Source organism: Cervus elaphus, chromosome 27 (assembly GCF_910594005.1).
Source record: "Cervus elaphus chromosome 27, mCerEla1.1, whole genome shotgun sequence".
NCBI lineage: Eukaryota > Metazoa > Chordata > Mammalia > Artiodactyla > Cervidae > Cervus > Cervus elaphus.
Window position 1 is genome coordinate 56937952 of NC_057841.1, and position 27603 is coordinate 56965554.

The 27603-nt window shown below is 41.0% G+C and overlaps 1 protein-coding gene across 27 annotated transcripts in view; it reads right to left on the bottom strand.

Annotated features, from left to right (window-relative positions):
* TCF4 (transcription factor 4) overlaps positions 1-27603 on the bottom strand; it is a 377984-nt gene that overhangs the window by 24015 nt on the left and 326366 nt on the right. For 21 of the 27 annotated variants that reach the window (XM_043888697.1, XM_043888713.1, XM_043888712.1 and 18 more), the window contains 5 exons: positions 25507-25639; positions 15895-15962; positions 14678-14756; positions 12041-12117; positions 8969-9172 (listed from right to left, as the gene is read on the bottom strand). In XM_043888697.1, the coding sequence (XP_043744632.1) occupies positions 8969-9172; positions 12041-12117; positions 14678-14756; positions 15895-15962; positions 25507-25639 (561 nt within the window). The remainder of the gene's footprint in view (positions 1-8968; positions 9173-12040; positions 12118-14677; positions 14757-15894; positions 15963-25506; positions 25640-27603) is intronic. The other 6 variants (XM_043888723.1, XM_043888708.1, XM_043888705.1 and 3 more) reach the window with 1 other exon arrangement.

Sequence of the window (27603 nt, forward strand, 5' to 3'; positions counted from 1 at the left end):
GCAGGCAGTAATTAACAATACTGTATAATATATTTGAAAGTTGCTGACAGTACCTCTTAAAAGTTATCACCACCACTAAAAAAAAAGTCTGAATTATGCTAGGGAATGCAGGTGGCAGGTGTTAATTAACTTTATTGTGGTAACCATTTTGTAATATATACATGGATCAAAGTGTTGTGTTGTACACCTTAAACTTACCTATGTTAGATGTTAATAATAGCTCAACAAAGCTGACACAATTTTAAAACATATATATATATAAACAGAATTTCTTCAAGTTATTTTTCCTCTCTGCCTCCCCCTCACCCGCAAGTTTTCTTAAAGTACAGTGTGGATACAGATAAAACCTTTCAGTTAAGGTTGCTAATCTGCTTTCAGAAATTTTTGATAATTGTGGAGATTATGAGAGATGGTGGAACTCTACAGATAGGCAAATATCCTCATTAAAGAAAAAAAATTCAACATAGAAGCTATAGATAGATGATATTGAAGACTAAGATCTTGGGTGAAATCCTATAACATGCAGTTTAAAAGATGATTCCTAAATGCTCTGAAAGAGAGGCAATGAGCTCTCCAACCCATTCCTGTTGCAGAAGAACAAGTCTTTCTGGATAAACCTCATTCATGGGGATGAGGCACACCTTGTGTTCCGTGATGAATCTACCAACAGCAGAGCTACAGAAAATGTGACTGAACGAGGACCTAAAGGAGACGCTGGAACAGACCGAAGGCTGCCGTGTGAAACTGAAAGGCATCACGTGGAGTTCTGTACTGGTACAACAACAAGTGTACAAAGCCGGCTGACAGACATGGGGCTGGCTGATGGATTTCTGCTGATTACAAGTGCAATATCTGGCAGCAGGATGATGATGTCATCAAATACTGCCAATAGGATGCTGCTGAGTGGCCTTTACTGAAGACATAATGGGTTTGGAGATAGATCTGAATAGGTACTGATAGATACTGAATGGGTTTGGAGATAGATCCATCCAAGTCCACACAGTCAAAGCTATAGTTTTCCCAGTAGTCATGTATGGACGTGAGAGTTGGACTGTAAAGAAGGCTAAGTGCCGAAGAACTGATGTTTTCGAACTGTGGTGTTGGAGAAGACTCTTGAGGGTCCCTTGGACTGCAAGAAGATCCAACCAGTCCATCCTAAGGGAAATCAGTCCTGAATGTTCATTGGAAGGACTGATGCTAAAGCTCTCACACTTGGGCCAACTGACGCAAAGTGCCGACTTATTGGGAAAGACCCTGATGCTGGGAAAGATTGAGGGCAGGAGGAGAAGGGGGCGACAGAGGATGAGATGGTTGGATGGCATCACTGACTCGATGGACAAGAGCTTGAGCAAGCTCTGAGAGATAGTGAAGGACAAGGAAGCCTGGTGTGCTGTAATCCATGGGGTTGCAAAGAGTTGGGATGTGACTGAATGAATGAATAACCACCACCACTTAAGCCTGCTGATGATTCCTTGGGCACCGTGTTCAAATTTTGAGATTCTACAGACTAAAACGTCCTGGGGGTTGAGGGGAGCATTCTTTTTAAACTTGGAAGAATGTGGTGGAAAGTGACAGAGTCAGAACTTTAGGATAAATATTTGAAGATACAGATGTCTAGCCTGAAGAAAAAAAAAAGATCATACTATCGTCAAACAGTTGAAAGTTACTCAAGTATTTGTTGAGCTGATTCACAGGTCACTCCAATGGGCAGAAAAATAAAAACTTCACATTCAGGGATATTAATCTGGGCTGGGCATAAGGAAGAATTTTCTACAGTTTGATGGAAATGGACTTTGTGGTCATTTAGAGCTACTCAGCCTTGGAGGAAGGAAGCTAATGGAGAATTGTTCACTGCTTGGCAGGGAATTTATAGAGGGGCTTTGATGGAGATGATCTCTTAAGGTCCCTGAGACTGTGGTAGTAATTGCTTAGAAATGAAGTATGTGCTCAAATACAGACAGAAACTTATGGAATGAAAATCCTTGAAAACCCAAGAGGAACAAGGTTGAAGATGCCTAAGTCTCTAGGGATCATAGATTTGTTGAAGAGGTCCACACTGAAACAGTTTTCTGACCACTGCTACTTCCATTACGATGTACCAGTACACGCTGACCATGGAATCACATCAGCGCCCGATGAACTCTCCTGTCGCCAAAGCTGACTGGCAGAACTAGATAGCAACATGGTGCAAAGAGCCAAGGGGCAACTAAAGAGTTTTCTTGGATTCCGTTAGTTAATAGAACGTATGTATTATTAACACTAGCCACAGTTTTGAATTTGCTACAGCACTGGGCTGGAGAGGAAGCTGGCTGCAGCAGTGTAATCTTTAGTACAGAGAGTGCTGGTCTTGTTGCTGGCTTGCCTGGTTTCTAATCCGAGCTTGGCCATTAACCAGACAGTATCCATACCTGAGTCACTTCCCCTTTTGGGGCCTCAGTCTTCCGCAGTAAAATAAAAGTAACGGGCTAAATGACTTCCGTGGTGCTTTCAGCCCCTAAAATTCAATGGTCCTAATTCTTAAGAACTGTGAAAGCAGAACTAATTTAAACTGCTTATCTTCTTAAGTCCTGAGTGTTAAAAGCTCTCATACCTGTTTAATGTCGGTGAAATTAAAAGGTGCTTCTTCACCTAATGACTGTTCTGATAAATTCTTTGTAATCCAAAGTCACACTAAAAACATTACTGAAAAGTGGGAACATGGGCTAAGACAGGCTTGTAGCCGTGGCTTCTGAAGTGTGTGCTGCACGGTCACCTAGGAGTCTGGTAAGAGGCCTCAGGTGATGTGGTGGAGAACAGGGGTGGGTAGGTGGCGAGTTTCCCAGGGCTCCCCCACCCCTCGGGCATCTCGGGCTACTAGGTCCTCAGGAGGTGACCGCTCCTACCAAGCGACAACCTGATCCTTCCTGCCCGTGATGCAGAGCTGGGCCCCTGCCCTCCGATGAGTCTTACGACACTGCTGCAGCAGTGTGCTTTTAAATGTATATCCTAACCTACGAGGCTGGGAACCCCCTGATGGCAGAAACCATGTCTTAGCACAAAGCCTGGAATTTGGTAATGACTTGGTAAATGTTTCTGAAATGAATAGATGGGCTTTAAGTAAAAAGGATCTGGGAACCACACTAACATGATGTATTAATAGTATAGGAGCTTTTCAGCTAAGTGATCCCACCATTGCTGACTCTACTGATGGAGGAATCAGGAGGAGGAACAGAATCACATAAAGCTATTTTTGATGTGGGTTTCATTCTTGTTCATTAAAAGAGGAGATGAGGTCATCTGAAAGACTTGTTTTCAGGGCTCATTTGTGGATCTGAATACTGCATGAGTAACAGAGAGACATATCTGGAAAATGGCCATTTCAATAATTTATCACAAATCCAGTGATTTAGATTTTTGACTTATATCAAATCTGATGATCAGAATTGATCTCCGAGGCACAGAAGGGACTGATATCTGGATAATAGTTTCTAACCAGGATAGTGATGAACCCAGCTGTTTCTTTATTCTCCCAGGTTCTGAAATTTCTGTTTTGATTCCCTTAGAAAACTGGGAGGTTAAGGTAAGAAAAATAACTTCATAATTTAAAATGTACTAGTCTGACCACCCTAGTAAGGAGAGCTCACACCTTTTACCACTTAGCACAGATGCCTAGATTTAAGAAAAAGCACTTGAATGGGAAGGAAAATCCAAAAAGAAGGGATATATGTGTACGTACAGCTGATTCACTTTGCTGTACTGTAGAAACTAATACATTGTAAAGTAACTACACTCCAATAAGCGTTAATTTAAAAAACCCTTTACAGAGGATAAACCAAAAAAAAGTATTTAGACAATGTAGGGTTTAATTTAGCATGCTCCCACGTTGGAGGAAAGTTCTTTACCTTTACTTGTGGGTAGAGAGCTGCTTTGGGAAACTGGACGTAAGATATCTAGAAACTTCTTTCTGTTGACCAACATTTAAGATTTGCAAATTGTGAATTCTAACCACATAAGTGAAGAGGAACTAAAAAGCCTCTTGATGAAAGTGAAAGAGGAGAATGAAAAAGTTGGCTTAAAGCTCAACATTCAGAAAACTAAGATCATGGTATCTGGTCCCATCACTTCATGGGAAATAGATGGGGAGACAGTGGAAACAGTGTCAGACTTTATTTTTTTGGGCTCCAAAATCACTGCAGATGGTGACTGCAGCCATGAAATTAAAAGACACTTACTCCTTGGAAGGAAAGTTATGACCAACCTAGATAGCATATTAAAATGCAGAGACATTCCTTTGCCAACAAAGGTCCGTCTAGTCAAGGCTATGGTTTTTTCCAGTGGTCATGTATGGATGTGAGAGTTGGACTCTAAAGAAAGTTGAGCGCCGAAAAATTGATGCTTTTGAACTATGGTGTTGGAGAACTCTTGAGAGTCCCTTGGACGGCAAGGAGATCCAACCAGTCCATCCTAGAGGAGATCAGTCCTGGGTGTTCATTGGAAGGACTGATGCTGAAGCTGAAACTCCAATACCTTGGCCACCTCATGCGAAGAGTAGACTCACTGGAAAAGACCCTGATGCTGGGAAGGATTGGGGGCAGGAGGAGAAGGGGAGGACAGAGGATGAGATGGCTGGATGGCATCACCGACTCGATGGACATGAGTTTGGATAAACTCCGGGAGCTGGTGATGGACAGGGAGGCCTGGCGTGCTGCGATTCATGGGGTCGCAAAGTCGGACATGACTGAGCGACTGAACTGAACTGAAAATTAGTTCTTAAAAGGTGTAACTATAGAACTATAGATCTTGTCTGAGGAATGTTCATAATTGTAAGACAACACAGAATTTAGAGTCAATGTCCCCAGAGTTTAAGTCTAGTTTCCTGACTTGAGACTAACTACTCAAACCTTTTAGAAGGTTTCCTTTCTTCCGTTTTGACTGATGATTTACTTACTGGGAGGGAAACAAAATGTGATACACGTAATACATGGTACTCAAGGAATTTACAGTCCATTTGGTTAGGCAAAAGTCAGACTTAGAAAAGATGTATAGGGCATCCCAGGTGGCTCAGGAGTAAAGAATTTGTCTGCCAATGCAGGACATGCGGGTTCGGTCCCTGGGTCAGGAATATCCCCTGGAGGAGGAAACGGCACCCCACTGCAGTGCTCTTGCCTGGACAATCCCATGGACAGAGGAGCCTGGAGGGCTGCAGTCCACGGGGCTGCACAGAGTCAGACACGACTGAGCAACTGAGTGTGAACGCAGGCACACACAAAGGACACTGAGCTATATGTGCAAGTGGGTGAACTCAATACCCAGCCAACGGTCTGCTTCACAGGGCTGCGGGAATAGGAGAGAAAATGACTCTCACAGGGGGCGGTAACAAGGGAAGGCTTCCTGGAAGAGGCAGAATTTGAGTGAGAGCTTTGAGAATGGGTGAGAATGAGATGGACAGAGAGAAGTGGTTAGAGCAGGCCAAGCCAGACAGACACAGAACAAGTCATAGCAAGGACATTCTGGTCAAGTTCTGGTCACATGCAGAGGCTGGTCTTGCCGGAAAAATTTCTGCACTGGATAGCAAAGCATAAGGCTTTCTGGTAAATGGCTATGGGCTTAAAAAGCTAGGCTAAGACATATGTCTTTATCTTGTGCATAATGGAAAGCTGGGGAAGGTTTCTGAGCAGAAAAGAGCTCGGCCAAATAATATCATCTAGAAAGCCCGTAAGAATCAACATTCGCTCGAGTGTTATGAGCCATGCTGCTGTGAAAAAAAAAAAATCCCTTTCATTATCCTAATACTTAGTAATTCACTGAAGACCTACTTCAGAACTCCAAGGAAAACATTTTATGAATCAAAAGCTAAGTACAATATGTTAGCAATTAAATGAGATAACATAATAGCCCAGGCAGAACCACAGTCCTCCCCACCATGACTGCAAGCTGCTGCAGAAAGAAATGCTTCTATCATCTTCCAAGTGATCAAGCCATTTTGTTTTGATTTTCGGAAGGCAGGGAGAGAGGAAACAGGGAGGGGACGGAGGTCAAGAGAATTCAAAGCTATCTGTTCTTTAATCAGAAGGAATTATTAAGGAGAGTTCTAAAGGAGATTTGCTCAAAACAAAACCAGCCCCGGGATGGGTGTTAAGTTACTGCAACTCGCTTCCACTCCAGAACAACAACCGAAGGTGTGTAGCTGGGAATGAGACTCCCACCAGCGCCGGACGAAGTTTCCGGTGTGTACCTCCCACTGCTACTTTATTTACTGCAGCTGGCCAACAGTTTATAGCCTGTTTCATGTATTAAAATTCAAATGTGGAAAACATCACCAGCATCCTCCTTGAATTACTTTTTGTTGTTGTTGTTGTTCAGGGGGAAGAAGGGTGCATTTTTTTTCTCTTCCCCTTCAACTTCCTTTTTACTGTGGAATGTATCAAATGGTCAAAGGCTAGCTTCAGACTGACTAAATTCAAAAACTATTTCCTTTGTTCTGATGCTTTTGTTTGAAAATTCATACCAGTTTGCACAAGGCAAGAAACGAGGATATGATCTTTTGCGCACGCGTTGGGGCTGCGGGCTGAGGAGCTCAGACGCCGTGGGTGCCCTGAATATTTTCAAGAAAAAAGGAGAAAGGCTGTAAAGGCGCCCTTGGCTCACAGGGCAGCAGGTTGTCCTACCGTGGTTTGGGAATTGCGCTATGGATGTAGCTAGCTCTGCAGTCACCCTTGACTGAACTCGAAACATCTTTAGAAGAGTGAGTGCGCACTTCCCTTCATCAGTGAAACTAGCAATTTTATTGCTTTGCCATTTTTTTTCCCCTTTCAAAATCAAAGACGTTCCTGTGTGATACTGGCTGGTTATTTCCCCTTTTCTATTGCTGTGTAGCATTCTCTCCCCTTCTCCTCCCCCTGGGTTGGTCTAACTTCCCATCCCCAGAGATGACTCTAGTCTCCTCCTCATATACCACCTCCAAATCAAAGAGGAGGCAATTCAAAGGTCAAATGGTTCCAAAAAAGCATCTCCGTAGAGTTTATTATTTTAAAGAACCACTTAACCTACATCTGGTATTTAAGAGCAAACTTTACATATTTATGGAAAAAAAAAAACAACACTGTCTCTGAAGCAATGCCCTGGGTGCATGTTGCATCCGTTTAACATATGCAAAACGAACACAGCTACAGAAATTAAACTATTTTTCTCTTGATTGAGAGCAGATATACAGAAATGGTTATAAGTCACAGATCTGGCTTTTAATAAAGCCAGATTTCTTAATTAAAAGCAGTATTGTTTAAACATTATAGTTTAAAAAAAGAGCTGTACAAACTGAAACCTCATATAATATGCATCCCCAGTGTATTTAGCACGTTACCTGAGGCCAAGCTAAATTAAAATCTAGATTTTCCTTTTGTTAAACTCTTAGCAACTACCATGAATAGACAAACAATTTTTACTCAATGAGGAATTTTGAGGGTAGAGTCTAGGAAAAGCAAAAAAGGCAAAAAAAAAAAAAAAAAGATTTAGCTTTGGCATTCAAAAATATCTTTCCACGTTTTAGAAGTGAGTTCATTGCTTCTATTTATAAACCAGTATTTTTGGTTTCAAATTGGTTGCAGGTTTTCATAATATATAGCTCAGGATGGGACTCTTAATCTTTTATTAAGAGAAATGGGAAGGAGGGCAGAGGAATACTTCTGAAGAAGACAACTTAAAGAGCTGCAGAATAACCTGTGCTTATTTTGCATTCTCCTTTTGGAATCATCTTTAAATAAGAGGTGCTTAGGATAATGGAAAACAGATCCTCATACACACAACTTTTTGAGAGCCTGTAAGGAAAAAACAGGACACTAAGGTGTTTGCTGAAAAGACAGGCATTTGTAAAGAGCAGAATTACATAGCATCACTAATCACTACTCCTGTTGTTCTTCACCCATTTGGTCAACTCACTGACTGTCACCACTTACCGTCTCACTCGGGAGGCTTGCTGAATCTCACAATCACCCGAAAAAGGGACGCGCTCTCAAGTCCTTTCCAGAAGTAACGGGAAAATTGAAATTTCAACTGCAATGTGGGCAGATCTGCTTAAACCTTACTCAAATACTTTTTCATAAATAGGGGGTGGTAACACTACAATATACTTCAATCCCATGGTCCCACATCATCCAGTGAGACAGACACACCTTATATTTCTACCTCCCATGTGCACACTAAGTTGTCTCAGTTGTATCTGACTCTCCGTGACCCTATGCACTGTAAATCACCATATTCAGAAGCAAAAGATATTGATTTGACTTCTTAAAACAAAAATAATGAATCCAACCAATTCACATGTGAAACCCAAGCAATGTAACATGAATGTAAGTTGGGTCCTTTAGCTGAAGTCACCACAAAGAACTGAACATACCGGCAATGACCTAGCAATGGATCTCCTAGGTTTATAAGTAACTGAAATGAAACGATGTATCCACACAAAAAACTTGTACATGAATGTTCATGGGAGCATTATTCCTAATAGCCAAAGACTGGAAGTAACCCAAATATCCATCACCTGATGAATGGATACATTTAATGTGTATCTATACAATGGAATTTGAGGGGAATAATAATGAAAGATGTTCTGCTAAATGACAAAACATATATAAACCTTGAAAGCACTAGGCTAAGTGAAAAAAGCCCCTCAGAAAGGACCACCACATACCGTGGGATTCCACTTTTATTCCAGAACAGGCAAATCTAGAGTCAGAAAGGAGATTACTAGTTGTCAGGGGCTGGGGAGGGAAGGATTGAGAGGGGGGTAAATTACACTCTCTGATGGCACTGTCTTATGAATACATGGAGAACATAGTAAGTACACTGTAAAACTGAAATGGGTGAATTGTAGGTTAAATTTTATCTCAATAAAGCTGTTTATAAAAAGAAAAAGTTGCAGCAGTATTATTTGAGCTAGAAATTCTAATTCTTCACGTTAACTAGCATCCCAGAGTTTCATCCCATCCCTTACCATGAGTGAGTGTCTGTTGGCAGAGAGAAGACCGGTTCCATACCCTGAGGCCAGACCACCCATTGCTCCATTGTGAGAGGGTCCGATGATTCCGTGCATGTCGCCATGACCGCCAGGCATGGCTGTGGACGGGCCCACCGCGTGGTTCCGGAGAACGTGAATAGCATCGTCCAGTCTTTCTAAACGATCTTCAATTCGGCTTTGCTGTTGGTTGATAAGTGATGTGAAATTTGATTTAGTTCCAAGTATGGATGTAGATTATAGAAGTAAGGCCTGAGTTGACACGAACCACACTTTGGCTTTCTGAATAAAATTTATTGTCCTTAAAATGATAATAAAAGTAAATGGTGACTTTCCCAGAAAACTAGTGAAAACTGTTAATACTATAACTATAATTTTATTTTTTGTGAACAAAGTCAATAATTCTTCCAGGACATTGTAAGTATATATATTTTACTATACTGCATTACCTTGAAAGAACTGAGACTTACTTTAGCAAAGGAAAAAAAAAAACCAAACATTTATTGAATTTAAGGAACATTCTGGCAGGTACTGGTTAAAGATTTTAAAAAATTAACAATGGAAAGGTGCCCTATTTATAGTTTCCCAATTAAATTATCTTCTTGAAGGCATATTTCCTGGGTTTCCTCTGAGTCACATGATACAGTGCTAAGTATCAAATCAGAGACAGGTAAACGCATACAGAGTGCAATTTCCTATTGACTACTAACCATTTTTACCTGGGTTTCCTGCTTTCTATCGATTATTACCTCTGTGTGTGTGTGTAGTGTGTGTGTTAGAGGGTATCAGAACCTCAAAACTAAGTTAAAGAAGAAAATTGCAAAAATTCTGTCAATCAAAGCAGTAGATTTCAAGACTGAAGAATCATAAAGACATAAATGAATTGTTCACCAGGAGCTTCTAATTTATTTCCAAGCCCTTACTATAGTATAGAACTCACTACTCTTATACAATGAAAAACCAACTGATCTTTTCATCCCAGCCATTAGGACCTGAGTTTTCCACAACTAGTTAAGCCTACATGATAGTTTTTGATGCATAAAGTGGACATGGAGACATGTATTTTTTTCTTTAGTGTGACCAATAATGATATCAAACAACCATCTCCAGGGTGCACTTTAAAAGATACCATCTCACTGAATCCTCATTCTACACATGTAAGCGAACAGGAAAGACATTATTATCCCTTCCAACATAGACACGCAAATGAGGCTCCAAGAAACTAAGTCAATTAACTGCTCAATGCCAGGAAACAGTAAACTCAGGGTTGCAACCTAAAGTCTTCAACTCTAGTGCCTCTTTGTAATAGATCAAGCTAGAATCCACTCTGATTTCTGATGGGCTGTGCCAGCAGAGATACCAGCTCTCCGGCATGAGGAAAACAATTTCTAAATTATTCTCTACTGACAGGAACAATGTATGTCGAATACAGTCGGTCTACGGTACAGAGCCTTCTGATTTGGTGGGCTTTGGTATTACGGGGCTTCCCTTAAACTCCCAGCCCTGCTGTTGAAGTGACCTTGGAAAGGTTACTGAACCTCTTTGAGTCTATGCTTCTTAGTCTATAAAAACAGAAATGATGAAATACACTTCTGAGCGTAAGTTAGAGCATGAAAAGAAATAATCCACGTGCCTATCACCCTTTCTGGCTTGCAGCTTCCTGGTGGAGACTGTTTCTGTCGGGAATCCTCCCCGAGTGTTGAGAATTCAGACAGAACTGACACTGCAGTTCACAACCAAGCTACGTGCATGCTGAGTCGTTTCAGTCGTGTGCGGCTCTCTGCGACCTTATGGACTGTAGCCCGCCAGGCTCCTCTGTCCATGGGACTCTCCAGGCAAGAAGACTGGAGTGGGTTGCCATGCCCTCTTCCAGGGGGTCTTCTTGACCCAGGGATCAAACCTGCGTCTCTCATGTGTCCTGCACTGGCAGGCGGGTTCTCTACCAGTAGCGCCCCCTGGGAAGGCCCTCACAAACATAAACCTGGTCTTTATAGTTCTATAGTTGGAAAAAACCCAGCTTTGACAAGTCGGTCCCCGAGAATAACTGAGGGAGAAAAACACTTGTAAGGACAATGGTTCATTTGCATGTGAGCTGCAGATTCATGGGGCTTAGATGGCGCTTGATTGTCTCACTCTGTGGTCATCTTATTGGCTAAAGAGAGGAGGTAGATGGTTTACTGCCACTAGGAAGAATCCACCTCTGTATTCTCATTTTCAGATTTTTTCTTCATTTAAATCATAAGCCAAAAGGAAGAAAGGAAACGCCGAATGGCTGACAACATAAAGTCAGATAGGCAAATTAACAGATATGCTTACCCCCATGTTCCATCTCAAAATATGGGAAGAAAAAGGGGAAACTCAACCCCGAAGGACAGCCTCTCGCTGCCAGCCCTCCCCGCGTGACTCACACACAGACCAGACAGCGCCCAGGGCTGTGCTGTCCCAGGCATGTTCCCAGCCACTTCCTTTGAGTGGAGTGTCAAACACTGAATCATCACGTGAGTTTTATCATATTCATTACACCCCGGGCAAGTTTTCAGCGATTCCTTACAAGAGAAATTTACTGAAATCACTAGATTTCCATGAGAATCAAAGTGAACGAGGGGAAAAGCAGGAGGCTTCTCACTCAGAGGTCAAGAAGAAAATTCCTATAAACCCGTTCTTCTGGAAAGCAAAGCAGAGACACAGAGACTCTCCAAGTGCTGGGACCCCACAGCACAGCTGGAATCCAGCACTCACACCAGGAGAGACATTCACCACGGACACACGCGTACTTCCCCAACAAGGGGAGCAGGCCATGAGCCTTCCCAGATTCTTACCTCTTATCTGGTTCTAGACATGTAGGAGCCCTGCGGCTTCCCCTGTAGCAGTAGCTGGGTTACAGTCTATAAACAGGAATAAGCATGGGCTAATAACTGCCTCAAAACCCATGGGCTTATGTCAACCCCAAGTTCCTATTAGTGAAAATAAGACTCTTAAAGAGCCAACTGGTGGAAAATGAGAAGCATGGCCTGAGAATGGCCAAAGTGATGGTGAGCAGATGAAACTTACCAAAGAGTGTAAAGGTCCTTCATAATTAGGAGATGATGAAGCCTGTCCTCCATTTCTAGACCAAACAGCTGTGCCTGCTGATAGGAAAATGGGAATTGCAATGAGATCTGTATAATCCTAAGAATAACCTTACCAACATTTTAAACAGTTCTTTTAGAAATTAGCATATTGATTTCTATCTGGACATTAAGGAAATACACATAAACTGCCCATACAAGAATTTAGGGCCAAGGACATTTTAAATGTAAAATAGGTAGACTATACATGGACTCAAAACTCTCTCAGGCTTCCTCCTAAAAGGGAACATTTAATTGATTGTGAATTTTAGCTAGAGAAATGTCCCTTTGATGGAAAACCGTCACTACACAGTCAAGGTACTTTTAAGAGTGCAAAGAGGGGTTTTCATTACCTCTCCATGCAAAGCCGGTTTGTTAAAGCCAAAAACTTCTCACCAATGAAAAACAGCTTTGCTACTTGTTTTTAAATGATCCTTAAGAAAGGATAAGCCTTCAGAAACTTTTCAAGGAAATAAGATTAGCTGACAGCAATCCGCTAAACCAGAGATTTAAACACTCAATATAACAACATTAAGTAGTTTCTTCTGAAGAAAACACATTTTTAATGATTCGCTAAACTTGAAGGTAAAGAAAGACTGCTGCTATAATAAATAGAACATGTCTAACCTATCAATTTTAAAATAAAAACCACTTTTAAATTGAAAATAATATACACTCGTGTAGAAAACTTGGAAAATAATTTAAGAAAGGAAAAAAAAATCTACAACCTCACTGAAACACAGCCCCGAGACTGTTGGCACTTTAAAAACCCATTCTCCCTGCCATTTCTGGGTGTGCACGTGTGTATTTTTATGCTAAATAAAAACAGAATGTTTTGTTCAATTACTTTCAGTGATAAATCTGGACAGAGCCCTTGGTGTAAAAATAGCAGTCTGTCCCCGTATCTGGATCTTCATCAAGTCCTCTCTCCCTAACGTGTGGTCTTTTAGGCTGATAACCAGGACCTCAAAAGTGGCCTTGTTTCAGGGTCTTCCACGTGCAGCACGTTACTCAGGTTTGGGGTAATTGTGGCATTTTCTGGAACAATGTGTGCATCATCGCTTCCCCTCCCAACTTTGACCTGGAAGTGGACTGGCAGAGCGCTGAATCCCTGATTCTAGCCTGAGCTCTGATATTACTACTGAAAATTTCAGCAAATCCCATGCCCTTTCTGGGCCTTCATACATCCATCTGTAAATCAGAGCATCAGACTCAAACAGCTGTTTCTCAAACTTTATATTAGATTCCAGAATATTCTTTCCCCCCATATTATAAAATAGACAAGATTAGAGTTGCTTCGTTTGAAATGGGAAAAGCGGGAGCTCTCGCTGCTCAGACTCCCTCACCCTGGCCCCACCGATCTCTGTATTGTCTCAGTCTGTCTCTGACTGTGGGGGCTGACACCTGTGGTCGTTTTCCAGAGCCTAACAATGTGGCACTACATGTGGCCAGAAATGTACAATTCTGAACTGTACCTCCCGGCCACGGGGACTGGTTCAGTGCTATCCCATTATCTTCTTAACGTCACCTTTGGTTTTCCCCAGTTTCAGCACTGTCTCTTTGGAGATATGGACTAGAAGGTCCAGCTATTTCCCTCTCTCTTCTGTGGCCTCCTCCTATCAATGGAGGCTGGGGAAAGGCTGATATTAAGTCTCCCTTAAGCCCATGGCCATCAACCCTGAAAGCTCTGTGGCCAGGTGAAATGTCTGATTCTTTATCAAGGAATTTACTTTATAGTGGGGCCCTGGGAGTGCTGCATGTAGGGAATAATACAGAGATTGAGGCAGCAACATTCAGGCAAGTGACTACAGTCTAAATTACGGGAAGATCAGGTTTCAATCAGGTACAGATATGATTTCATTTTTTTTTTTTTTTAAGAAGCCATCTATCCTCCTTCAAAAGAGCAGAGATAGGCACCAGACAGGGTCTTTCTGGAAACCTTTATACTGGAAGGGCAATGAGCCCTTTAAATAGAGCTCTGAAGAGTGCAACGCTTTACTAACACAACTTCACAACTTATAATTTTATTATCTGAAGCCATAGGTCATGTTAACTTGTTCTATTATAAACGGCAAACATTTCTCTTTTATTCCACACAGTTACATCACAATTTACTTATATAATTATAGTTTTATTCAAACCTTCCAATAACATGGACTTTAAAGAGGGAATCTGAAAAGTCTGAAATTTCTGGGAGAAATGATCCTTTTGAATAGTCTATGTTTGATGACTACATAACCTATATTCCTATTCCTGATGATGTGAACTGGTTTTCCCATTGAGATTTTTGTTGGAGTGTATTATTCTGTTGAGTATCTTTAGCAAAGAAAAGTTTAAGAAGTTAGTTTCCCAAGTGCCTGTGCATTCTAAAAGCATGAAATTTTTAAGAAAAGTTTTGGATGTAAATGGCTTCACCATCACACGGCTGTCTGTCTCTCCCACCCCTTCCTATTGGTCTGTTCGGAAACGCTCTGTTTTGAGTTTTTGGAGGGAGTGAGTTTCTCCCAGCAGCACAGGAAGCGTAAGGGGAAAACCATTCTATAAGCTGACACTCAGATGCAGTGGATTTATGGTACCGTACCTGAGAGAGATGGAGGGGAGCCAACAGGAGTTGAAGGGTTTGATGAAAAGCTGTTGTTAGTGTGATCTGGAGAATAGATCTTGAAACAGTGGGGAGGAAAAAAAAAAACACAACAAATCCTCATTCATTGGGAATAAATATTCCACAATTTAAATTACAAAGCAAAAAAAAAAAAAAAACTACAAAGCATTAATGCGATTCATCCACAAATTCCAAGGTGCAAAAAATACACTCAACAATCAACTACAGTACCGATATTCTAAAATGAAAAGCTTAATTGCTTTTTCAAAAGAAGAGCTCTTGAGCTGCTGGAAGATAGTGGGGGAAAAACTGAACTGGGGTCAACAGACCTTGGTTCTTGTCCATTTCTTCCCGTTTCCTCCCCTGGCTGCATGGCCATGAAGCTACACGGATACACCAAACCTCCCTTTCTTCCTCCATAAAACAAGAGGTCGGACAGCATCACAGCCCAAGATTTTTGCTCAACTCCTTCTTCATTACGTCTAAGGTATTTGATTCCAAGGCAGGAGGATGCTCAGTCTAAAGAAAAACTTCTCCTTAGCTAACAAGGCTAACATAAATCAAATGCATCTATGCCCCAATGATAGGGAGAAACCAGCTGAAGAGACTGAACGTCAGAGCAACAAACCTCTGCTTGTATTTACAAACGATCACGTTTAGCTTCTGAAGACAACACCAGGCGCACTCCCTCAGACAAGGAAGGGGTGTCACTCGTGAACATGGAAGAAATGCTGGAGCTTAGCTTCCCGGCAGTGGGCGGGCAAAGCAGAGAAGCCAAGTGCCAATGAAGCAACAACGGAACCTCGGTTACAGTCATTTTTTAAAAATTTCTTTTTCAAAATGTTTTAGAACTACCCCTTGGCAAAGTCAGTCTTAGCTGATTAATCAATGAGCACCCAAATGACTTTAGAGAAAAATAAAACATCAGGATAGAAAACCTATACTCTTAAAGGCCCTAAGAATATCCATGAATCCATAAATGAGTACCGCTTGCAAGATGGGAGAGACCAACCATCTGCTGGCATCTTGGGTGTTCTCTCTTCAATTTTTTCAATGATTACCATGGAAGGAAGCTAGCCTTTCCAAAAATCAAAGCTATTTGCCATCTATTTTCTAAAATCCTAAATGTCCACTTCTGATTAAAGTTCACCCGTCTGCCGTGGTACATCTGAAGTCCAAGGTCAACATTTCCTCACCGAAGCAAGTGCTTTCCCCAAAGCATCGCCAGTCTGGGAGCTGCCTGCCGCCCCGCTTCCTCTATTTGCTGCAAAAACAAAAGGCAGAATATGAAAAGCCAGACGGTGAGACGTGGAACAATTTTCTATTCCTGGTCCATTTACTCACAATTTAATTGCATTTTTAATGCTAATTACAACACATTAATCTTTAATTAGCATTAATTTGTTTGCTGAGGTAGATGTCAAATATATTCATGTTACATTTTTTTTTAAACAGATAAAATATAAACCTGACACCTTGGTTTAAAGATAAAGTGTTTCAGTTGCTATTACTTTCCCCCTGGTTGTCTACGAGTGGTTAAGTAGTCAAGAGTAGTAGGTGAGCATATGAGGTTCATTGCTAAAAAGTACGCAGTGCTTTCAGCCCTCTGAAGCCCTCATAGTTTGCCTTTATTTATATTTTATATAGTAAAGTGAATTCATTTCACCAATAAGAATTACATGTGCTTTCAAATTAAAAAAATTAATTTTTGCTATATATAGCAGTGAGATACTTCTATCAGAGTTCCACAATAAACAAAACAAAAAAAATCTGTAATAGGCCTGGAGGTTTCCTAAGAGGGAAAATATTTTTAGTATTTTAAGGAACATATAGTCTCCACACATTTTAAAGTCTATGTTCATATTTAAAGAATTTGAACTCTGGTGCTGTTAAAAGTCAATATTGTCTCAAATTCTGGAGGTAAAATAAGTGTACATGATGATGAAGCAGTCTTTATTATCTAAATACCAGTGTTTTTATCCAGAAGACAGATGAATAAAGGGTACAGCTGGCCCTCTGTATCCAGAGATTTCACATGCAAGGATTTAATCAAACTCGGATCAAAAATTTTCAGAAAAAAAAAAAAAAAATCCATACCCTTCCAAAAAGCAAAACTTGAATTTGTTAGTGGTGGCAACTATTTACATAGACTTACATTGCCTTGACTATTATAAATAATTTAGAGATGATTTAAAGTATTTGAGAGGAGGAGCAAGGGTTATATGGGCTTCCCTGGTGGCGTCAGTGGTAAAGAATCCACCTGCAATGCAGGAGATGCAAGTTTGATCCCTGGGTCAGGAAGATCCCTTGAGGAGGAAATGGCAACCAACTCTAGTATTCAAGTCTGGAAAATCCCATGGACAGAGGAGCCTGGTGGGCTACAGTCCATAGAATTGCAAAGAGTCAGACATGACTGACTCAAGGGATATATACAAATACTGCACACTTTTCTATAAGGGACTTGATCATCCTCAAACTTAGGTTTCTGCAGGGGATCCTTGAAACATCTCCTTTGGCAGGATACTGGGGGAAGGCTGCCTGTTAACCAAAGGATATAGATTCAAATATATAGTTCAAAATCAGCTCTAATAAACAAATATCTTTAAAAAAATTTAATTTAAGGATAATAGCTTTACAGTATTGATTCCTGGCATACGTAAACAGGAATTAGCCATAGGTGTACATATGTCCCCTCCCTCCCACTTCTCACCCCTCTGGGTTGTTACAGAGCCCCACTTTGAGTTCTGTGTATCATTCAGGAAATTACCACTGGCTATCTATTTTATGAATGGTAATGTATATGTTTCCACGCTACTCTTTCTATTCATCTCACCCTCTCCTTCCTCCCCCCTGCCCTTGTCTGTAAGTCTGTTCTCTGTCTTTTGAAAGTAATTTGCCTTTATAAAATGGTACAGCCAGCAGTGTTCTTCTCTTAGATTTATTAAGGCCTCAGCATAAGCGAGTAGATATAATATTTAAATAAAACCTATTAAACTCTAGGGGAAAATGTTTGTCACTCTTTTGTGAAATAAGAAAAGGAAATACTAAATCAACGGACTAATTCAAGCAAAACTTCATTACACATTTAAAGTTTTTAAAAAATTCCCAGCCCTATCCTCAACCCAAGAAAGCACTCTTTCTGGCAAGTGTACCATCTTCAGTCTCCAGATCTGTAGAATAAAGTCACGGGATCAGCTCTCAAGTGGGCAAATTATCTTTGTCTCTAGGTTATAATTTCATCCTCCTGACCTCTGCTTAGTATAGTTAAATTATGCTTGTTATTTTTACATATTTACATGTTGGGTATGACAGTCTGATCTTTTGATGTTTGCTTTATTTGGTTAACAAAACTCACCCCTACATTCATTTGTTAATTACTAAAACTGAAAGAAAGCTGTATGTAATGAAAAGAACACAATTGCCTTCTGACAAAAAAAAGGAAAAACTATTCTTTCTCACATCACAAATTCATAATGTTAAAAATATATTAGTTGTTAGTACTAAGGATTTTATGCACAAGAAAGTTCTCTGAAATGAGGGTCCAACATCATACAATGAACTAGTGGAAGGAACGCACAGATATCAAGAGTACTAAAAATACTCACTATAAAGAGATAATTGAAATTACTATCTGGTGTGAAAGTAAAAATTTCTGCATCAAGGAGTTCTTTTAAAACTGAAGACAATTCTAAAAGAAAATAACAAGGATTCTGAAAACATAAAGAGCACTGAGATTTTTCAGCATGTATTGCCATGGTATTTGGAGATAATTATACATACATTTTTTTCTTCCCCTCCAGAAGCAATATTATCATTATTCTTAAAATTAGGTTTATCAGTCAAAATAATCTGGATATCTGCTTAACTAGAAAACAGATCTTCATGAAATGAAAATTCAGAGCCACATCAGAAAAAATTACATTATCTAACAAAGAAACTAAACCCAACAAGGATAAGATATTGTTATAATTATAGATAAAATTTGCTATGGTAGCTTTCAAAAGATTAGTTCTTTGAACAGTTTTAAAATGAGAATAATAAGGGTTTTAAAATATATTAATCAAACCAAATTAGGAAGAATTGAAAACCAATAAAAATATTTTAGAGATATGTAAAAAAGAAATTATACTCTCAATCTATTCCATATCCCTCCCAACTTTCCCTCTTTGGTAACCATAAATTCATTCTCTAAATCTGTGAGTCTGTTTCTGTTTTGTAAATAAGTTCATTGTTCATTTGTATCTTTTTTTCCCTTAAAGATTGACAAGTACACACTGTCTATATTTAAAATAGATAACCAACAAGGACCTATTGTAAAAAAAAAAAGAATACGCCTAAATCAAAACATAAATTATTATGACATAAAGATCATACTTTAGAAGAGACAAGATAAACTCTTTATGATCTTTTCATGCTACACACTTTTCTAACTGAACTTTCTATTAGTCCTTGTTTTACACAAGGAGGCATGAGAACTTGGGGGTATAATAAAAAGACAGAATTTAACTCCTTACCTCATATTGTCATGAAAATGTTTCAGAAAACTACAAAGGCTACTCATGGAAGTCACTGATAAGAACAGACTTTTATTTTATTTTTTTTTTAATATAGAGCCATTCTACCTGCAACAGCTGGAGAATCAACCCCAGGGTTCAAATTTCAAAGCAGTTTATTGGGACCAGTTTGCCCTTACACTTGGAATGCCTTTTGTTCTGTTCCAGGAAACACTGGAGAAGACACATTTTCAAGAGCCCTGAAACATGTTAAGCTACACGGATCCTCCTCCTAAAGACTCTCTTTTTAGTTATGTGCCTGATAGGTCAAGGGGCATATGTAATCAGAAAGTAAATATATACTTAATACTCAAATAGCAAAATTTCTTCTATATTGAGGAATGAGTCACATTTAGCAAATCACACTTCTCATTAAATGTGTGCACATCAAATCTATTTTTCTATCGTTCATGTAATAGGACTTGATCACTATTCTAAGCCTGAGTGTTTGTCAAGGTATTATGAGAAATAAACAAAATGCCTACAGAACAGAAATAAAGAGAAGAACTACTGTCCCTGTTTGATAAAAAACTGGATGGATCTCTTATGTGATTTTAGCTCTTAGCAATTTCCCTAGCTAAAGAGAAAAAAAAATCAAGTCTCTAAGTAGAGCTGTAACATGAATATGATTGAAGGTGAGGAGTATTAAGAGGAACTGTAATTTGGTAGGAGGATCCGACACTGCCAACCGCCCAAGCATTGTTCAGACGGCTTGGACACAGGTGCTACTGCTGGCTAGAAGATGGGGCAGAGAGCAGGGTTTAGTCTTTCCAGCTACAAGCGGGACCACCCTCAGTCTCAATCTCCACTTTGGAGAAAATGGCAATTCCTGTTAGAACACACCCTGATCAGGATAAGTGGTACCTGGGGACTGACTACTGAAAAATCTGGAAGATTTGGAAGATGTGTTATCCCCTTATTGTACACCCAGAACCCCAGGCTGGGTCATCCTGAAGCTATAACAGGAGGTGTGTGCTCAGCTGCTCAGTCGTGTCTGGCTCTTTGCAGCCACGAGGCTCCTCTGTCCATGGGATTTTTCAGGCAAGGACACTGGAGTGGATTGCCATTTCCTCCTCCAGGGGATCTTCCTGATTCAGGGATCAGGGATCAAACTCCTGCGTCTCCTGCATTGGTAGGCAGATTCTTTATCACTGAGCCAAGGGTTAGAGCTACAAAAAGATGAAAAAGTGTAATTCATAGTGTCTCTGCTTGAAAGAAGATGACGGTTTTAAAATTTAGATTTTTCTGAACTGTGTCCAAGCGACCCTCATGTTATTCAACTAGTAGAAACAGCATAACAATGTCATGAGCTTCTCAACAAAGATAAAAGAAGGAGAATTCCCAGCTCTCCTACGACCTACAATATTAGAAGAACAACTTAAGTACAGGCTACCAAACACTGAACTTTTAGCAGGACGGATTCCTAGGAATTCAAGGGGGAAGCTGGGCCCCATCCACCACGTGCAGGAAATGGATGAGAAGACTTAAATCAAACTGGTTTATTGTTCTCCGTTGGTGGTCTTTGTAACTAAGATGCCATGACGCTGCTGGGTAAAATTCCTATTGCTCTTATGCTCTGTGCCTGTTCATCACCCAACTGTATTTGAAGGCTCAAGATTCTTGTAAAAGACAAAGTGAATCTTATGTGACTATTCTCATAATAAAATTACTGTGAAACCGGGTCCTCAAGGGAAAACGGACATAATGTTTCTACTAGAAAAGCCACACACTAAAACCCATCATGTCATACAAACATGTCATTAGAAGTGAAAGTTGGAAGCCAGATTAATTCATGAACCAGATAGATATTCTAGGGTAATCTTTAGCATATGTTGTAGTCAATCAATCTTTGTAGGCTGTTCCTTTAACACTGTTTGGTTTGAGGTTTAAAGATGGTGAATACCACGCATTAGACAGGCCGGTTCAAGACTAACAAAACAATAACAGTTATTATAAGCACTACGCTAGCTGTATGCCCAATTCCCGCTGAGAAAAGAGGGTGTGTTGCTCCGAACCACAAGTGGTCACACCCCTGGAATGTACACCAATGGGATCTCCCCTTGGGGAACTGGAGCTTTCTCCTTTGTGGGGAGTCGTAGAGGACTGTGTGATGCTAGGTGGGTCTCTCAATCCTTTTGAAGAGAAAAGGCTATTGGATTTTGCAAGTAGGAAGGAACTATGGAGACAGTTGGTCCCTACTGGGTTGGTCAGAAAGCTGGTTCTGATTTTTCCCTAAGATGCTACATGTACTATGTGTGTGCCTCCATTCTCTATAGACATTTCTCCCCCTAGAGTTGGTACCTAGTAACTTCTTCCGTTTCCTCCTCTGGACGCCTGCTCACAGGCAGAAGCTCTGAACTGCAGTGTCTCTAAAGCACACCCAGACAATGTTACACTGAGAAAGTTTCAGGAAGCAAGCTGAGAGGCTCTGACGGTGGTCACTCTTGAAGCCCTCAGACTCAGCTTCTATCCTTAACTGGCCACCCCATCAGTTAAACGACTAAGAATCCGCGGTGCGTCACATGCATTATATTTGTATCATTCCAGAGTGCTTAATCTACCCTTCTAAGTCAGACGTGCCTAATGCACTCTAGCGTTGGCAGAAAAGCAGGGTACTACATGCTGCAAGTAAAATATCTTACTGTACAATTCTTTAAAAAATCCACGGATGAATGTGTTATTTAAAAAAAAAAAACACCCAAAAAACCCTGTCATTAACACATTCAGAGTCAGTTTTGCCCTTCCTCAGCTTTTGGTCAAAAAATGATACTGGGCATAAAAGGGCAAAAGAAAACAAAACAAGAAACAATGACCATCCCTCCAAGTCAAACACAAGCCGTCCCAAACCTCCGTGAGCATATTCCATCTCTTGAGATGTAGGGGACAGATCCAGAGGCAAGGGAACATGTTTCCGAACAGGGCACACGCCGATGGTTCCAGATTTTACATCTCACTCCACAAGCACTGTGCTCTTCTATGGTTGGCTGGGGACACTCCCTGACTGCCAGGAAGACACAGCGTAACATGGAGCCGTGATCTTTCTCCTCCTAAGACACCGACGCCATTTATGAAAAGCCTGCATTGCCGTGCCACTTTCCACCAAGAAAACTTGAAGAATGTGACGTCCATGTGTCAGCGCTTGAAGCCCATTCTTACGGCATTAGCATTGCTTACAGTCATTTTCTACAGAATCATGTGTGTAATCTCAAACATGTGTCAGGCTGTGTGTTCCCTATTTACCAATTATTTAATTAGCTCTGTTTGTTCTTTGAGATACAGGCAATGTAATATTTCTTTATTTCCTGTATTTCAGAGTGAGTGAGTAGATGCCAAATATTTTCAAGTGTCTACAGATGTATCCTATTAATCCATACTGTTTGTTAGGGAAGCATCACTAACATCAGAAGAGAAATCTTCTCTTCTTGTTCCACAGACATGCTGCCGTCCCTGCCTTCTACCACACTCCGAAAAATCAAACCAAAACCTAGGAGAATTAAAGTGCAAAGAAAAAAAAAAGTGCAAAGAAACAAGGGTGACTTGGACCCCATGCAAATATGAAGGCTTATTATTATACTTAAATTATTATACTTAAATTCTCCTCTGTATTTTAACTTAAGGAATTGGAGGATGTATTATTTTAAGGATGAACATTCTAGAATGTTCTCCCTTAAAGTAATCCTAAAGTAACAAGTATGTATGCAAATTAATAAAGATCTATTCATCCAAAAAGCTGAATTACCATGTCTACTTATGTCCCGAAATGACTGTAAAGCTTTCTCACAAGTTGCTAGTAGATTTTGACAAGTACACTCATGATGGTGGAGTAATTTATGCATTAAAGTTGTTCCTAAAAAGCTTTCTCTGGGTTCCAGAAATCTCACACTTCTCTCATTGAAAAGTATAGCTCCTTTCTTATTGTCTAGACCCTCCCTCCACTTAAACAGGGCCCTCTGGTCTGTATAGTAAGTCCATCTTAACGTTAGCTGGGCCCTGTGTATTAGTATGTAGAAGTCACCAATTATTGCTCTACCTGCCCAGACCAAATAAAAAAGGAGGGTAGACATTCTTGTTCATCCACAAGCCAGTGATGAGCCAATCAGCTTCAGTAAGGCGAATTGCATTCCAGCTGAGACTCGCGGCCCTGCTGACCACTGGTCATGGAGGATGATCACACCATCTCATAGTATCTCTTTCTTCCCAAGTCCTGGTGACTCTTGCAGGAACTGTTTGGCAAATCACTCAACACAACTCCTTTTTCAAACAGTGCCTAAGTGTGCTTTCCTCAACTCAAGCTTTTGCTCTACCTTTCTACCTTCCTAAAAAAGAAAATTACTCAAACCACAAGTAGACAGGAAATCTGCCTTGTAAAAGGATGAATGACCGGTCATCCTTCTTTATAACTAAGACCTCATGACTGCAGAAAGGGGCTTTCCATTTGTCAAACCACACTGAAGTGAAATATGCTTTTCTCACTCTTTCAGTTCTGCACTTCTTTCTTTCTTCTTGTTTTTTGGGTCTGCCAAAACTGCATTGATAGTTAGCAAAACTTCCCCACATGACCTCTGTCCATAGCTCTCCAAGGTCAAACTGACACAATGCACCGGTAGAGGCTTTGTTATGAAAAGTCACAAAAATGGAAACTACTTCCTAAATTTGCCTCTCAGTGAGACATGGCAGTGAAAGGAAGGGCTGCTAGATGGCTCATCTCAAGTGTGAAGTATATTATTGAGTAAGCAGGGACTATATTATTTAGGCAGAATTACATTTGCAACATTTCAAAACACATCTCTTCTCTTTCATCAAAAACTCTCCCCCTCATAAGTGATTCATACCACTTCCCCAAGTTCCAGAGACTATCTAAAGAACATTTTTAAACAACTGCAAAGAGCTAAAGGAACTACTCTTCTGTCACACATTCTTATCTTTAAAATGTACAGTTAGGGACTTCCCTGGCAGTCCTGTGGTTAAGACTCCACGCTTCCAATGCAGAGGGCCAGGATCAATCTCTGATCAGGGAACTAAGACCCCACATGCTGTGTGGCTCAGCCAAAATAAATAAATAAATACACATTCCAGTCTCAGCACATGCTCAGTCGTGGCTGATTCTTTGCGACTCCACGGACTGTAGCCTGCCAGGCTCCTCTGTCTGTGGAATTTTCCAGGCAAGAATACTGGAGTGGGTTGCCATTTCCTCCTCCAAGGGATGTTCCCGACCCAGGGATCAAAACTGTGTCTCCTGTGTCTCTTGCATTGGCAGGCAGATTCTTCAGCATGAGCCACTGGGAAGACCCCCAAAATAAAAAATAAATGTACAGTTAGTGTCCTCATCACTAAACTGGACCCACAGGGAGGGATCATAAGGCTGAGTTAGTTGTGGGTTTGAGTTGGAACCAGAGTACGTGGTGAGCAGAGGAAGTCTGAGGTTTTGAGAAGACTCTGCAGCATCAGACTGTGCCTCTCATCTGAAGGACAAGGTTGTCGAAGGCAGAATCAGAAGGTGGTGGCTGCCTCCCCGCACGGGCAGCCTACCCAGCTCTTCCCTCAAGAGAAGAGTGTTGGCAGGGTAACCGTCCATGCTGGGGAGAGGACCACAAGGAACATCACAGAAACTTAGAGATGATGGCTCCGTTTATTTGACAGGACACTCTGCTTGGGTCTTGACTCATTAGTAATTTTGCTGAGAAAAAGCAGCAAGTAAATTCTGGCTCACTGATGCCCAGCCATCTCCTCTCCCAAAACTTCTTCCCGTCTGGAGGATTCCACAATGCCACATCCTCCAGAAGGTAAAACTATCTAGTTCTTAATAACTATGCCTGAACATCACATGAACTAGTTTGCAGAAGACAGTGGTGTATGATGGTTAAAAGCTTAGCATGGTGACTGGAATTTGAGAATGGTCAGTAACTCCTATTAAGAGCTATTACGCCTTCTATTTTACTAACTTTCAAAGGCTCCTCTTAGAAGAGGTCACTTAATTAGCTGTTTGAGAGTGTGAGAAGCCTGCGCTGGTCTATTCAAACCTGGCTCAATCTAATCACTCACGGTGGAGACAGGCAGCCAAATAGCAGTGTCTTGGGACAAAACGAGATTACAGGCAAGATAATGATGATTTCTGTTTGGCTCATTTGTTCATGTGATAAACATTCACGGCTCGATTACTGTTCAGTGACAGGGTTGGGGGGAGAAGAAGAAGTCCTTGATGATTAAACCCTGACACTGGTTGTCAGCAACAGAATCGGCGTTTCCATGACTCACCCATTATACTGTCTGTCCCGTTGGCGGGAGGTGTACACGATGAGGTGCTGTAATGGTTGGTACCACTACGGTGGAAAGTGGACATCGGAGGAAGACTAGAATTGATGTCTGCTGAGGAGTGTGATGGATAGCCCTGTGGCAAGAAGCAGAAAAAGGAGGCCATATTCAATCACAAAATATTTAGTGGCTCAGTTTTCCAATACTTCTTTCAGAACTCTTCATTTTACAATGGAGACAGCCCTCGGAATTTCAAAATATCCAAGAATACATCTTGCTTAGATCTGACAACTTTCATTTTTCAAGTAATAAAATACAAAGACATAGTTGGCTTGGGTTTGCATCAAAACTAGAGGAATATAATGTCAATGCTAAATCTTGAGAAATGGTCACCACCTCTAAATACGAAAATGATTCCTTAAAAGCAGGTCTGGGACTTTAGCAACAATAAAAGACCATCACTACTGTTCTTCTTCTGTATAGCCTATTGATCAGGTAAGAAAGAGCCCATAATGTAATGAATAAAACACCAGCATGACCCGCAGGGTTCACAGTACACTTTATCCTGATCTTCTGAAAACTAACTGGCCAAGAATAACCAGTCTCAAATCTTCTTCCCGACCAACTGGATCATCCTCCTGAACTCCAGCAACAATAAAATGGTAAATGAAAAACTTAAAAAGCAGTTTAACGATTGAATATCTCTCTACAGTATCAATATGTATAAAGTCTTATGTCAAAGACTATGCTGAATTACACTGGAACAAATGAACTGAGAATAACTTATTTTTTGTCCTTGCTTATAGGTTCTCTCCCTCAGCAATTCACCATAGAGTCGACCACGAGAAAGAATATCCTCTCACAGAACGCGTTCAGGCTTAGCTCTGGGTATGACTCTCATGCTAGCTGCTATCTGGCATCTCACACGTGCCTGTAAGGGGACAAATGAGTTGCTCCCCAACCACCTGCCTCCTGTCCAAGGAGCAGACCAGTAAGAGGAACATGGTTATTTACAGAAAACATAGTTATTCACAAAATGGAGCTATTTTCTTTTGCAAGATAAAGTAGCTTAAAAAGTAAAGCTCACAGGTATTTGACTATGTGACGGACGTGTAAAGGAAAAATATTTAAGTTGAAATATACTTTTTCCTTGTATGTCATGTATTAATGGGCTATGCATCTTTATTACGGCACTACTGGAGAGTCTGTTGAAATTAGAGTTTGGATACGATGCTGAAAGTCGGGGGAACTTAAAGCCCAGACATCTAGTCATGGGACATGGACCCCCTGTATCACAGGATCCCCTATTTATTTGGTGAGGCCCATCTTGGGTTCAGCCTCTCCCCTGAGGACCCCTTCCAGCTTCCAGCCCTTTCAGAATCTCTCCTCCCTGACGTATTTACATTCTGCGTTGCGCCATTCAACACTCAGCTGCTGCCGTCATCTTCTTCAGTTGCTGTCATGTGGGGACTCTTTTGCAACCCCATAGACTTGGAGCTCACCAGGCTCCTCTGAGATTTCCCACGCAAGAATACTGGAGTGGGTGGCCATTCCCTCCTCCAGGGGATCTTCCCTGAAATGCTGCTTTTCCAGGCTTCCTCTTTCAAGAGCATTTCCACCTAAACTGAAACGCTTCAAGAGGGGCGTTTCTGCCTCTGTGCCTCTCACAACTTGTGGCTGAGTACTGAACATACTCATCCTGTGAACAGCTCAAAGAACAACTGGTTACCAGTTGGTGGTGGTGGTTTAGTCACTAAGTCATGTCCAAATTTTGCGACCCCCGTGGACTGTAGCCCAGCAGGCTTCTCTGTCCACGGGATTTCCCAGGCAAGCATACTGGAGTGGGTTGCCAGTTCCTTCTCCAGGAGATCTTCCTGACTCAGGGATCAAACCTGGGTCTCCTGCATTGCGGGCAAACGCTTTACCAATTGAGCCATCAGGGACCAGCTAGTCTTTAATAAACAGTGGACTGAAATACTACTTATTTGAGAGGCAACTAAAGAGTCCAGAAAATAAATCTGTATTCTGGAGTCAGGTCTGCCAGTGACATGGCTGATGCCTTTGAAAATATTACCTCTGCACACCCCAAACAATCCAACA